Here is a 13,188-nt window from a genome sequence, read left to right as displayed (position 1 = left end):
TATAAATCCAATGCTCATTCTCAGAGACCAGGGGTACCACTTACAGAAAGCAGAGCTGCTGGGGTTATTCACACTCCTACCTCTCCTCCCAGACCAATTCTTGTGACGGGCAGGCTCATTTTTGGGGGGGAGGAAGAAGTCCAGTGAACAGATCTGCCTGCAGAATTAGTGCTGGGTAAAATTAAGCTTTTGTAATACCTGACACTGGCTCCAGAGGCCCTTCCATCCCTCACTAGATAATCCTTCCCTCAGTCTCAGTTACACAACTAACAAGGCTGCTGTGCTGTTCTACATAACAGAACGCTGAAGCAGTACAAGTGTAAATAAGAAGATGGGATGGCAAGAGAAGGCTGGAAGACACCTTCACTCCAAAACCACAGTATCACAGAGCTGCACCCAAGAGAAACTTTATGATGTTATGTGAAGGATGAGAAATAATCACAGTCACGATTTCTGTACATTTCTGCTTCACTTTAAATGTTGAAAATATCAAGCAATGTCATACATTCAAGCATCAATATCATTTACAGTGCTGCATGTTCACATTGTACAGACATGTGGCATTGCCACACAATGCTGACAAGTTTCTTAGTAGAAAAGTAGAACCTCTCCAAGTAAGGACCTCTCCAAGAAGAGGTCTTTGAAGCAAACAATTTTGGGTAGTGAACTTTTGAATCTCAGTTGAAGTCCACATGTTTGCTAAGAACAGATACAAGTTTATGATACTTTCTGGTTGTTGTCAGCCTCATAAGTTTGTACTCATGAGCAATCCCAAAGGCAGGAATTTAAAAAAAAAGGAATGGGGGAGGGGGGAAGACAACCCTCTTTTTTTTAGGTTTAATGAACCAAGTAATAAATTCCCATTCTAAGGCTAATCAGAAGCCAACTCCAAGCTCAGGAAAGTCCCCAAGACAAAGAAATACAAATATTACTAATTAGAAAGAAGTATGTTACTGTTGCCCTAAGCTGCAAAGGGAGCAGTTAGAAATAAAACAGCCAGAATGTAGATGAAGGCACCAGAGTAAAGAACGAGGAAGAACTATGGAATGAAAATCCCAGAAATCTTCAGCCTCCTACACTGTCACACATGCAAAGTTGCATTGTTTATCTTTATGCAGAAAGGGCCTTGCCCAGTGATATTTGGGAAACAAGTTCTAGCATAACCATCACTTCCTCCTCCTGCTTCACAGACACACAAATAAGCTTTTTTTTTTAGTAGAAAAAATGCAATTAAAAAAATTTAAAAAATCCCTGTAAAATCTTGTAATTCTCTGTAGTAATCAAATACTGCACATCCACTCCTACAGCTGCAATCACATCAGTGCTGTGATGTTTGTGTGGCATTCTAAGGAATGGGAAATGAGGAGCTGGCTTCTGTTGCAGCCAATAGCATGCACTGAAACTCTGAAACTGAACAAGGAAGTCTAGAAATGACCGTGCTGTGACAACTTCTGCCTTCCAGTATTTAAAGAAAACCTACCAGGCTGTGACCCATGCCAAGTCCTTACACATGTACTACGTGCACAGTTACACATGTGCTGGTCTCTGTGCCAGTGCCTCGCCATAATCAGCTCAATGGGTATTTCAGTGTGTTAACTACACTACAGAAGTCAGCTTTGGCAGGGAACACACCATCCCTCTCACCCAGATTTGAACTGAGGACATAAGGCTGTGCAGTTAATGACATAAAACCAGCAAGATTAGACCTTGTGACTATAATCTGGCATTTCCAGACAGAATTTTTCATGTGTTGTTTAGGAAATAGTAAAGATTATGCTTTAAAAAAAAAAAAAAAAAAACAACATACCTTGAAGAGAGTCACAGTAATTTCAACATTTTCAGGTACAGGCCACACCACCAACCCACGGTATGGGTTCTTGATTCCAGGCTGCCAGCTGTGTGCCTAAAGGAAGAAAAATACCCAGTTGTTTAAAACCATTATAAAAGTGCTGACTTGACTCCCACAGGACCCAGGGCATGCAAGTAAAAGTAATATATCACTGACTCCAAAAAGGTCACATCCTTAAACCCATGACTCTACTGAACACTTCAAAGGACACAATTAAGAATGACAGTAAGGAAACTCAGACCACTAGCAGACTTGAAATAAAGCTGCTCCTCACAAGGTCCTAAACTGAGCTTTTTTATTACATAGCACAGATCAGGACACTTGGAGCCTTGCAAAAATTAAGGCTGTAGGGTCAGAACTTCTGTAGCAAGCTGAGATTTATTTTGTGTACAACACATAGTGCAGGTCTAATCCCATTTACACATAAACGGAGCAAGAAATTTTACTTGAGGGAAAAAAAGTGAAAACAATGACTTATAATGCTACTAAAACATTTAAGTTTTTAAGAATGAATATGCTGGAGTACCTACACCTAGAAAAGATAACAATAAACCCAACAGTTAAATAGACTGAGAACCTGTCTACCTTTGAGCATCAGTTTGGAATGGTGTATGGCCTGTATTTACATTTTAACAGCTAGTCCTAAAAAACACCATGTGTGAGCATTTCTGCTCTGGTTTGGAATAATATGCCTTTTTCCACGCTCAACTTAATCTATTTTGTGATGCTGTAAGACAAATGAGGGAAGGATGCTGCTGCAGAATTGACAGCTACGGAGCCAGGGTGTTACTAGAAACATCTGGAAGTTTTATCAGGACAGACTGTACAATCTATTTACTGTTACCCGAAACAAATTAACTTGGCTTTTTTTTTCTTTTTTTAATTCTAGAGCGTCACTCATTGCAGTTTTATACTCCTTCCAACACTCAGAACTTCAGATTCAGGCTATTAGAACATATTTTTGCTTTAATAAGGTTAGCAGGACCTGTGACTCAGGTTCTCTGGGATGCTAAGGTAACTTGGGCAACTTTAAGGATGACTTTGCTGTACCAAAGTGGGAAAGACAAAGGTGGAGAAGCAGTCCCATCCCTGTAGAGGCAGCAGCTCTCTGCCACTGTACAATAGGGAGTGCCAAATGTTGCCAGCTCTCCTTTGGTTTTATCACTAATTTTTTTCTCTTTGGTGTTCTGCTTGAAACCCCAGCTCCCAAAGATGCCTAATTTGATCTGATTTTTCAGTGAGTGTCTATGCTTTGTGCTTGCAGAGTATCAACTTGGAGCATCTAAAAAAAGGGAATTTTAAAATAAGAGCAACTCGAAATAACCAAATTTCTACTGGTTTTACTCCACCAATTTCAGTCTAATCTCATCATTCTGAGAGGGCCTGGATGTATTTTCTGAATAAATGAGCAAAAAATACCAAATAGCACAAACAAAACTTACATATTTTGCAAGAAAAATGTATTTTGTGAGCAGCAAAACACACCACAGTAGATGCCATTACTACCACAGACACTGAAGCTGCAGTTTGTGTCTCTGTCCCACAGAACCTGCAGCCCCCAGCTTGCCCACAGAGATCTTCAGCAGACACAAGCAGTGATCCAGAGCCAGGCACAAGCTCACCTGCCCCTGGTAGCACATTGTAAAATCAATAACCTCTCCCCCATAGGGGCACTCCTTTCTTTTTCCAGGTACCAGTTCACACAAAAATAATTGGAGCTCATGGTGTGTCTGAAACCTGTGCTTTCCTGCTGGGATTGGCCAATACTGACAATTATGTCAAACTTTTGCTGTCCAAGGTCCAGGCACTGCCAGCCTGCTCAGTTGAGGATCACTTGTTCCATCTATTTTAAAAAAAAAACCTAGAAAATGAGCATTCACTAGTGCAGTCAACACTTCACTTCAAGCCCTTTATCAGCATTTCCTCTCACCAGGAAAGTCAGTGAGACACAATAAACACACAGGGATATATATGTTTTTCTGTCACGGAAAGCAACAACCAGGAGACAAGCTCTAACTAATGAGATTTTAAAGCAAAGCTGTTCTGTGATCATTAATGTTATTAAGTCCTCCTCTGGCTTTGAAAAATAAACACTGTTTCACACAAACAGCATGGCAGAAAAAGAGAACATCAAAAGGACTGTCTGGGTTGTTGGGAAGGAGAAATGGAAAGGGGAAAGCAAAGCTGGAGGAACACAGAGGAGCGGCAATTGATAGTAATTTAAAATTAAGATGCAGAGTGTTAGTCTAATGCAACATTTCTCATGCCAGGCACCTCTATGCTGCAGTTTCTTCAAGTTACATCTGGCCTCTATCAGAAAACCTTTTCAACTCCCAGATCATAAGCCTTGACTTGGAGCTGGATCCACCGCTGCAGGTGACAAAGGCTCGCTGTCAGGGCTCAGCCATGGCAAGGTGCTGCAGCTGCACAATACATTTCCACCCTAATCCTCTCCTTAACTCCATTTTCCACTGGTGGTTGTGCCTTTAGATCCACTTTTTTCTCATTTGCTACTGGTGTTCACCAGCCATCTCCCATTGTCTTGGAAGTCGAGGCAAGGGCAGCTAAGCAGAAGTGACTTCCAGCAGCCCTGCCCTTGCCTGACTTGTCTCCAGATCTGAGGGATGGGAGCCATGGCCTGGAAAGAAAAGCAGAAGTGCTCTGCTGCATTTCAAAGCAAAAGGCAACTCTTCCTTTTTTCTGCCAGTAGAAAATGAGAGAAGACAACATAGCATGAAAGCTCTTTTAAATCTGGAAACAGGAGCTACAGGAGGGGCTGCTGAAATACCCTATAAATAGAGCAGGGCTGTGAATGACATTGCCCAACCTACAGCACTGCTCTGGCACAAAACTGATGACTGGGAGAGGAGGAAATCTCTTCAAGAAAGGCAGTGGAGATGAACCTACAGAACTTGCATGGGCACTTCAGGCTATCCATTTTTCTCTTTAAAGCAACAGTTCCAATCCAGGCAGCCAGCTTTGCAATTCACCACCTGTGATGTGAACATTGCTGCTGTTTTGCCGTGCTTGAACTGGAATGACAGACTTGGTACTACATTATTTCAGGAACCTGCCTTTTCAGATGCTTCATCTCTTTTCTGCTTTCTTCAGTACCACCTTGCCCCATCCCGTTGTGCAGGATATTTTCATGTTACTTTTCTGTAAGATGCTAGAGCTGACCATAATATTTTGAGCCTGCTGCAAATTATGGAACAGTTTATATTTATGAATAAAAAAATATGTTCTTATTGCCAAGCTGTCAATATTGGGTTTTAAAAGCAAATCTCATCTGAAACAGACTTACGATTATTCCTCACCTGCAGCCACAAGAGTGGCTTTATTGTGAGCCAGCAAACTGCTGGGATTTTTTTTCCTTATAAATTTTTTGCCAGCTGCCTGTGATCAGGCCAGCTCTGCTACTTGTCAGTGTGACGGGCTGTTCAGGGCACAAGAAGCAAGCAGGAACTCAACTGGCTCCAGTAGTGCTTAGGGCAGCTCAGTTTGTAAGGATAATCCCTCTTCTTCAGTGTTATCCAGGCAGAACACTTAGACAGAAAAAAAAACCCCAAAAACCTCAAGAGGAAGAGCTGACATTAAGCAGCTAGATTCTTCATCTGGTGCCTCCAGGCCAGGAGTGTGGCTTTGGAACATTGGAACACCAAGGATTTGCTTCATGTGATGCATTCCACCAAAGTCATTCACCATCCAAGACAGCCAGAGTTGCATGTGGCTGCTAATGGACCTACTGGAAAAAGAATGGACTGGGAAAAGCTGCCAATTCCCTCACACCAGAGGAAACCAGCAGTTTGTGAATGGCTTCTTCTTGTTCTTCTGTAACTTAGATCAGTGTCACAAAGGGAGACAAATTAAAGGCCATACTCCAGACTACAGCTTGCATACCCCCTCATGATCATCTTGAAATCCCTGTGCTTGGCCCACCAGTTTAAAAGGCTGGGCACCAGAACAACGCTCCAGTCACACTCATGCCTTGGGATGCAGTCCAAAAAACCCAGCACGCGCCAAAGAAGGAAGTTCAAAGCCCTGGAAACTCCAGGCAGCCTTTGATCAACACACTGCTGTCAGTGCCCCCTTGGAGCAGACAAGGAAACCAGTGGATTCCCACAGGTCTTCCCATGAATGTCTTCAATTCACCGGCAGGCACACGTGTTACAGCTGTCACTGTGCACGTGTATTACTGCTACAAAGCTACAGAAACACTGCTGAGCTTGGGGAATGAGCAAAAACTCATCTCCACCACAGCTTCTCTAGGACTGGGCTACCTCTTCAAGCTTGATTTCACTCACACACATTCCTGACATACATATGAATACTTTGTGTATTAAATACATGATTCATGCTATTTGGTTCACCGAATCTTGCCTTATTCACCATCCACAGCAGATGATGCTCAGATAAAGAGACTCTTCCCTGCCTCTTCAATCAGTTTCTCACATCATCTATAGGGTTTCTTATTAGAAAAGAAAAACAACCAACCAAATTAAAAAAAAAAATCAAAGCCCACACATAAAAACCTGAATGCAGAGTTATTTTTATCGTAATTTTTTGGGACAACCATCACTGCACCTCAGAATGTCACCACAAGTCAACTTTGTGGGACTCCCAGAAAAAAGAAGAGTATTAACGACCCCCAGTTTACAGTCAGAGATTACAATCACAGCAAGATCTTGTAACTTTACTAAAAAGCTGAGAAGCTCCAGGAGTAGCATTATTGAACTGTGCTGGTCCCAGGCATGTCAGGGTCACAACATGTCTTTGGAACTCCAGCCCAGCAGGGACAGGCAGGGCTGGCACTGTGCAATAAGGTAGCCAGAAAAGGCAACAGATTGCCAAGGACAGCAAAACAGGTGTCCCAGCTGCTGCTTTATTGATGGCAGAACCTGGGAAAAATGCTGGCCAGGCTGCTGTTACGTACAAGAGATTCCTTTTACTCCTTGCCCCTTTACCTCTCTGGGCTCTTACTTCTGACTGCCCAAGTTCTTTCCCTCTTCTCAGCATTGTTCCTTCTCCTTTGTGCTTAAACAGTTTTTGATAAACCTGCAAGAGAAGTGCTGAAATCATAGGCAAGACACCTTATTTCAGCTTTGATACAAAAAGAATCTTTGAAGAATAATTGTCAGGCTCTCAGAAGCAAGTGCAAATTTGATTCTTCAGAGGTGTATAATTCAACCATAAGCCTCTGCATGTTCACAGGAATAGTAGAAAGTACCTCCTTGACATCACAGCAACATCTATTTTTCAAATAATTTCAAACTGAAATTTCTTAGTTCAAAGCCTGGAAATTTGAGACCATCTCAGTGAAATGAAGGTAAACGTATTTTCAACACATTTTCCCCTTGCTCTACACTAGAATAAAGACATTCTACCACCGCTCAAAAAAGAAGGGAAGGGAAAAAAAAAAAAAAAAAAAAGAGAGAGAGAAGAGATACAGATCCAAAAGCCCAGGGCCTGAAAACCTGGGCAGGCAACTTTCCAGTGTGGTGCCAGAGTACTGAAGAAGAGTTAAACCAGTCCACAGCCACAAGCTGTACCTTCTGTAAACCATGGATGCTGAACAGCATCTAAAGAAAGCTTGAAGAGTGCACCTGATTTTGCAAACAGACAACATTTGCACCAGCAGGCAGGAGACTCCCATCCTGCCCAAGCTGAAAGTTCATTTTGGTTCTAGGACTGCACAGCAATTCTGCCAAGCACAGCAAAACTGCAAATCACCATTTTATGTAAACTCCTGGCACACACAATGGAGATGCCCAACCACACAGAGCCACCTCGTCCTGACACATCTCATGAAATCCATTGAAATTAGACTTGCCCATGGAGAGCAGGTCCCAAAATAGAACTGTAAGTAACTTAAATCTGCATTAAGGTCAGTAACTGCTGGATATATTTATGGTCTTGTATCCATCCACCCATCAGACTGCTAATTATATGCTCTTTCAAAATGACTGTTTGCTTTTCATTTGCAACACTTTGAAATTTACTGTAATTAAACATATCTACAGCTCCTATTCTATGGTTCCCACAGTAAGAAGAAAAATATTCAGACTCTTGCACATAATGCCTCTCATTATTTCTTTTAAGAAAGGGACCACTGTAGTTTATTTTGGAAAAAGAGCACGTGGGGCAGGAGGCATATCAAAATCATGGAAACCCACAAAAACAAGGGCTTCAAAGGACATCAAGAACTCAGCTTTCAGCTCCATGGCATTTTAAAATTATAACAGTTAGAGCAGGCATCCCAGTGCTCATCCAGAGCTCCATCTTCCAGTAGCACAACATTTTTGCTTAATACATCTCTTGTACTTTCCCAGTACAAAAGAGACACAGAGCTACTGGAGAACATCCAAAGGGCCATGTTTGTGAGTTTGTGAACTATCTGCTGGTGATAGCCCTCATTAATGATCTGAAAAGTTCAGAAAACATAACCTCCAAAAAAGGAGGTACACTAAGGTAAAACCTCATCCCTCCCTTCCTCCTTCTCAAGAAGCTGAAAAATATAGACAATTATTAATGCTTTGTATTCACTGAACCCAGTGTCCACCAAAAATAAAATAAGAGGAAATATTCATTTGACTTGCTTCCAATAAAGCAATTAGATGAAACAAGTATGTTGAATAAAGAATTTTACTGGCAGGATGACTCAGAGATCAAGAACATTTATTGATCTACAATTTTTGACCCAAACATCTCAAGTCACATCAACTACCAAAGCTCTAAAATTAACTCTATGCTCTGCCCAGTTTCAGGGCCACTCAGCCCCTTCCAAAGTACCTTTGTGGGATCTTACTCATGACTTAATCCTCCAAGGACTTTTCTGAGTCTCAGGTTTAAATCTGCCAGTTTATCAAAGAACTGCTTCCACTGCCTGGTGACCAAAAATAATGACCTATCATGGAACTTTATGGCCCAGCTGAAAAAAACTTCAAGCCCAAAAGGCTAAGCTAATGCCAGAAAATCCTGTTGCCTCAGGAAAGTGCTGTCATTTGCATCCTGTAAAAATGACAGGCAGAAATCCATCAGTTCACAAAGCCAGGCTGGACTTCTGTTATGGCTTCGTTTTCTGAACATATTCTGAACCCCAGCAAAGCAATCAATTATGAACAAATTCCTGTTTTTTCACCAAGCTTTTCAGGGTTACAAAGCTTGTGTAAGCCTTGCACTTACTGTTTGATGTAACTTTTATCTCTCTGCACAACAGAAATTAAATAGAATTAATACAGAGAAGTTGTCATAGGGTGAGCCACATCAGACATCAGTTACTGATATCAGCACCTGGTCACACCAGGCTATAAACTCAAAGGAACTTGAGTTAGTTGATGCTTCAGTGAAACAGGAATAGTCTGACTGGCTTTGCTGAAGAGTATGGAACAGGAACAGGTACCAGACTGAGCTCACACCCTTGTTTACTCATCAGGCAACACCTCTGGGTTTTCATAACCTGAAGCAGATCTTTGGATGTACAACATTTAGTTGTGCAGTCAGGAACCAGTCTTTATCTAAAACAGCCTGGAATAGCTTATACCTCAAGTTAAAAGACAAAATACAACAAATATGCATGACAATCAGAAAAAGAGGAGTACCAGTAAAAAAAAATAAACCCGAAGCCTCTCCTGAGCAGGGTAGAAAACTGTTTATCACATTTTCTAAATATTTCAGTTCTTCAACACAATTATTTCAAGATATCTTCTCTATCATGAATGCCCTCTCTCCACTATTACAGAGTTCTTTGAAACATCATTTTGTGTTACATGAATACACGCACAAAAAAAAAAAAAAAGAAGCTTAGACCATCTTATTTTTTTTTAACTGAAGTGTCAAAGAATTACTGTAACTTCCAAAATTTCTTCTGTGACAAGATCATTTGCCATAAATCCAACCAGGCTAAGAGGCCACAGCATGGGGGAAGGGAATGAGCAAGTAAGACCAAGAAATCTCAAAGAGGAGAAGAGGAGATGCTCCTGGGAAGGGAGGAAAACATCATGCACTCCTGTCCCCATGAAAGACAAACTTTATCAGTGTCCAGACACTGGAGAGGCTTCACTCACAGCTTCCCATTCCTCAGGCTACCAAGTTATTAGTCATGAAACACAAATTCACAGGTTGGCCCACAGTGTTTGCAGACTTAAAATGTAAATATTCACTTCAAAGACACACTGCTGGGCTGAAAGACCCTGCTTTTATTCTTTTTTTATTTGTAGCATTTCAGTTGTGAGATAGTCACTCATTCAGGTTTTATCTGCCTACTGCAGGGATGTCAGATTCTTTATTACTTTTTTTTAATTAGTTGGGTTTTTTTTTTTTTTTAATACACTTCTAGTAAAGGAACAGATTCTCTTTTCTAATTAGGTCTAGCAATTAATAACTGAATTGAACTGACAGTGATACAGTTCTGCTAAACAAATAACCAAAGCTGAAGTCAGAGTTAGAGTTCCCATAAATTAGCACTGACATCAACAAAGTTTATTCTGAACTTTATGGGTAAGCTGAATTAAAAAGAAAAGTCAACAAGTAAAATACTTTTCATTTATTTATTTGGCTGCTCCTCACATTCAGAAAAACAGTCCCTCAAACCACTGACCCTGTTTGTCACTCAAGTTGGGACTTATTAAGGAATCAACTAACCTTAGAGGATTTTCTTCTGCTTCTTCTTGTCCAAACCACCACTAGTTTATCTGGCTGCCTGTTGAAGATAAGAAAAAAACAGCTTTATATACAACAAGATCAATATGTAAACAGTTTATATTAAAACTCTTGCAACATGTAATGACATCCTTAGTGGATAACTTGCTCTCTTAAAAATAGTTCATCTAAAAACCACTCTCAGCATCAGTCATTTAACAGGAAAAATAATGTGTATTTATAGAGACAGGTTGTCCTCCAGTCCACACAGTAATGTCATCATTATCCTCCTGCTCTCCCCAGAGCCAGCAGCACATGTGAGCAGAAACTCTTCCATGGGGCAGAGAACAAGATCCAGACTCCATAAAGACACCTTGGAAACATTTGAGTACCCAAAATAAACATTAATGCAAATTGTAGCTTGAATTTCTACGCAGATATATTGAAAAGTTACTTCTAAGTAGCAAAGAAAGCAGATAATTTCACTTTTTTCTTACACAAAGGATTATTTTTCCACTTGAACAACTCAAAGAACAGGAGAATCAAGTCCTGTATTACTCCTTAAAATCTCCTTGGACAATGACAGGTAAACCAGCACTTCCTGAACTCATACTCCAAAGGACAAACATACTGAAAATCAGTGTGGTTTCCCAAGCAGTTGTTTATTTGGTATTTACAATGAATGTAAATAGAAACTTCAATAAACGACCCTTCCAGAACAGATTATTTTCTCTTCAAATTTCTTAGGAATGATTTATTGGTTAACAGTTTACCCTTATTACATCTACCTTATTGGTTTTACAGTTGTGTCTGAGTGATTTTTGATTCTGACTTAACTTCCAGACTTCCCATCCTCCCCCCATGATACACTTCCCACTGTATGATGACCACACTTCTGGTCCCACTTCCAGACCTACAACCCTCTTGTGCAGACTCCTGACACCATTCCAGCTTTGTTTTCTGCCTGATGACCTGAATTCCATCATGAAGCCCAGCTGCAAATCCACCCTCAAAGGATTTTCAATGGACTTCACATCTCCACTTAAAACTACTACACCTGCATATGCAACTCTGCCTTGGAAAGAAAACTGCTACTCGGATTTTTGAGACACCAGTGTAAGAATCCTTGCATTTCTAAAGCCAACAGCAAAACAAATCATAGGGGGGGAAAAATGGGTGTAGCCAAGAAAAAGTCAAGATACAACACATTCAAATCATGATTTAAAGATGCACCCAAAATCCCCCACACAAATATTCTGAGTAAAGACAGTGTTCCCTCTGCTATTTCATCACAGGCAGACTGCCTACTTAATAACTAACATTTCAAATGAAACCCCAACTGGTTTAATAATCATTTTAAGCACTGAAGTGCTGGCCATATTTCCTTTCATACATACTTTTCCATTGAGCTGTTGATCATTTCTGCACATTATAATAAAAACAATACCTCACCCATGATTCACCATTAAACCCCACCAGAACTAAAGCTCTCCCAAAAACCTGAGCTAGAGGCAGATCCTGCAAAGGAAATGAGGACACAAGATTTGTTGTTTTTTTTTTTTTTTTTAATTGAAAGTGAAATAATTTGTATTTTAACCTGAAAATTCACTCTTGTGGCTCGTTTAGGTGACTTAAATTGCAGGCTGACTCTGCTCACAGCTTCTGCAAAATCTTGCTTGGCAATGAGGCCATCCTGTTGGATTTCAAAGCCCTTTGCTCACTTGGTGGTGGGTTCTCATCTTTGGCTTACACCAGCACCAGCCCGTTCACTTTGATGGGAACTGTATTTGTGCCACCAGGGAAAAACAACACACCCCTAAGCAAAGCAATCCAAACCCATGCCAGCAACATTTCCCAGTTCTGAAGAACTCCCTCTGCCAGGAATATACAGAAATGCACCGACGTGAAAAAGCCAATTAAAGCTTTAATTCAGGCTGAGAGGACCAAGCCACGCTGATGCACGAGCAGAAGCAGCATTTGCTCCCCTCACTTCTCTCACCAATATATTTATTTTTTTAAGTACTGAGCACAATTTGCTCCTTCAGCTTCAAGTATGAGAGAAATCCACATACAGAGGTACTTCACCAAAAAAAAAAACAACAACAAAACAAACCTAAAAAAAATTTAAAAACCAAGAAAGGTCATCACAATATGGAGACAGAAAATTTAGCAAAATGGATTGGGATGAGAATATCCCAAAGAACGAGTGTCCCCTCTCTGTACACTACATGTTTCACTAAAACCTAACAAAAAGCACAGCAGCTCTTCTAAGGGATTTTCTTCAAGTTAAGTCACAAATCCAGCAATTCTAAATTATCTTCATAGAACTGTTAGACTAAAAACCAAGAGTAACCTTTCCTCCCACAATCTGTTCATCACTCTCCTATGGCAATATACTTGTAGAAGAAAAAGCCCAGCTCATATTTTAATCAGCGAATTTGCATTCAAGGTTATTAATGATATCTCAGTGCTAGGAAATGGCCGATATCACATAATGCACGTTGCTAATTGAGAGCATTAGGTAGTATTTCCTACTTCAGACTTCTCCCCTCCTTTAACATCATAAACCTTAGCTGCTCATTAGTCAATAATCAAAGCAAATAAAATCACCTCTGGAGAATTAGTTTGGAGACCAGTTTTAGTATCCTTTATAAGTTTACTTATTGAACTTGGATATAATTCCAAATACAAAATCCACAATG

At 40.5% G+C, this 13,188-nt stretch overlaps 1 protein-coding gene across 15 annotated transcripts in view; it reads right to left on the bottom strand.

Annotated features, from left to right (window-relative positions):
- The window catches only part of EHBP1 (EH domain binding protein 1), a 205,945-nt gene that overhangs the window by 167,065 nt on the left and 25,692 nt on the right, over nt 1–13,188 (bottom strand). For all 15 annotated transcript variants that reach the window (XM_053937968.1, XM_053937974.1, XM_053937975.1 and 12 more), the window contains exons 3-4: nt 10,490–10,547; nt 1,808–1,903 (exon numbers count right to left, since the gene is read on the bottom strand). In XM_053937968.1, coding sequence (XP_053793943.1) covers nt 1,808–1,903; nt 10,490–10,547 — 154 coding nt within the window. The remainder of the gene's footprint in view (nt 1–1,807; nt 1,904–10,489; nt 10,548–13,188) is intronic.

This window comes from Vidua chalybeata, chromosome 3, assembly GCF_026979565.1.
Source record: "Vidua chalybeata isolate OUT-0048 chromosome 3, bVidCha1 merged haplotype, whole genome shotgun sequence".
Taxonomy (NCBI): Eukaryota; Metazoa; Chordata; class Aves; order Passeriformes; family Viduidae; genus Vidua; species Vidua chalybeata.
The sequence above is the reverse complement of the archived record's forward strand: the minus strand, read 5'-3'. Positions and strand labels throughout refer to the sequence as shown.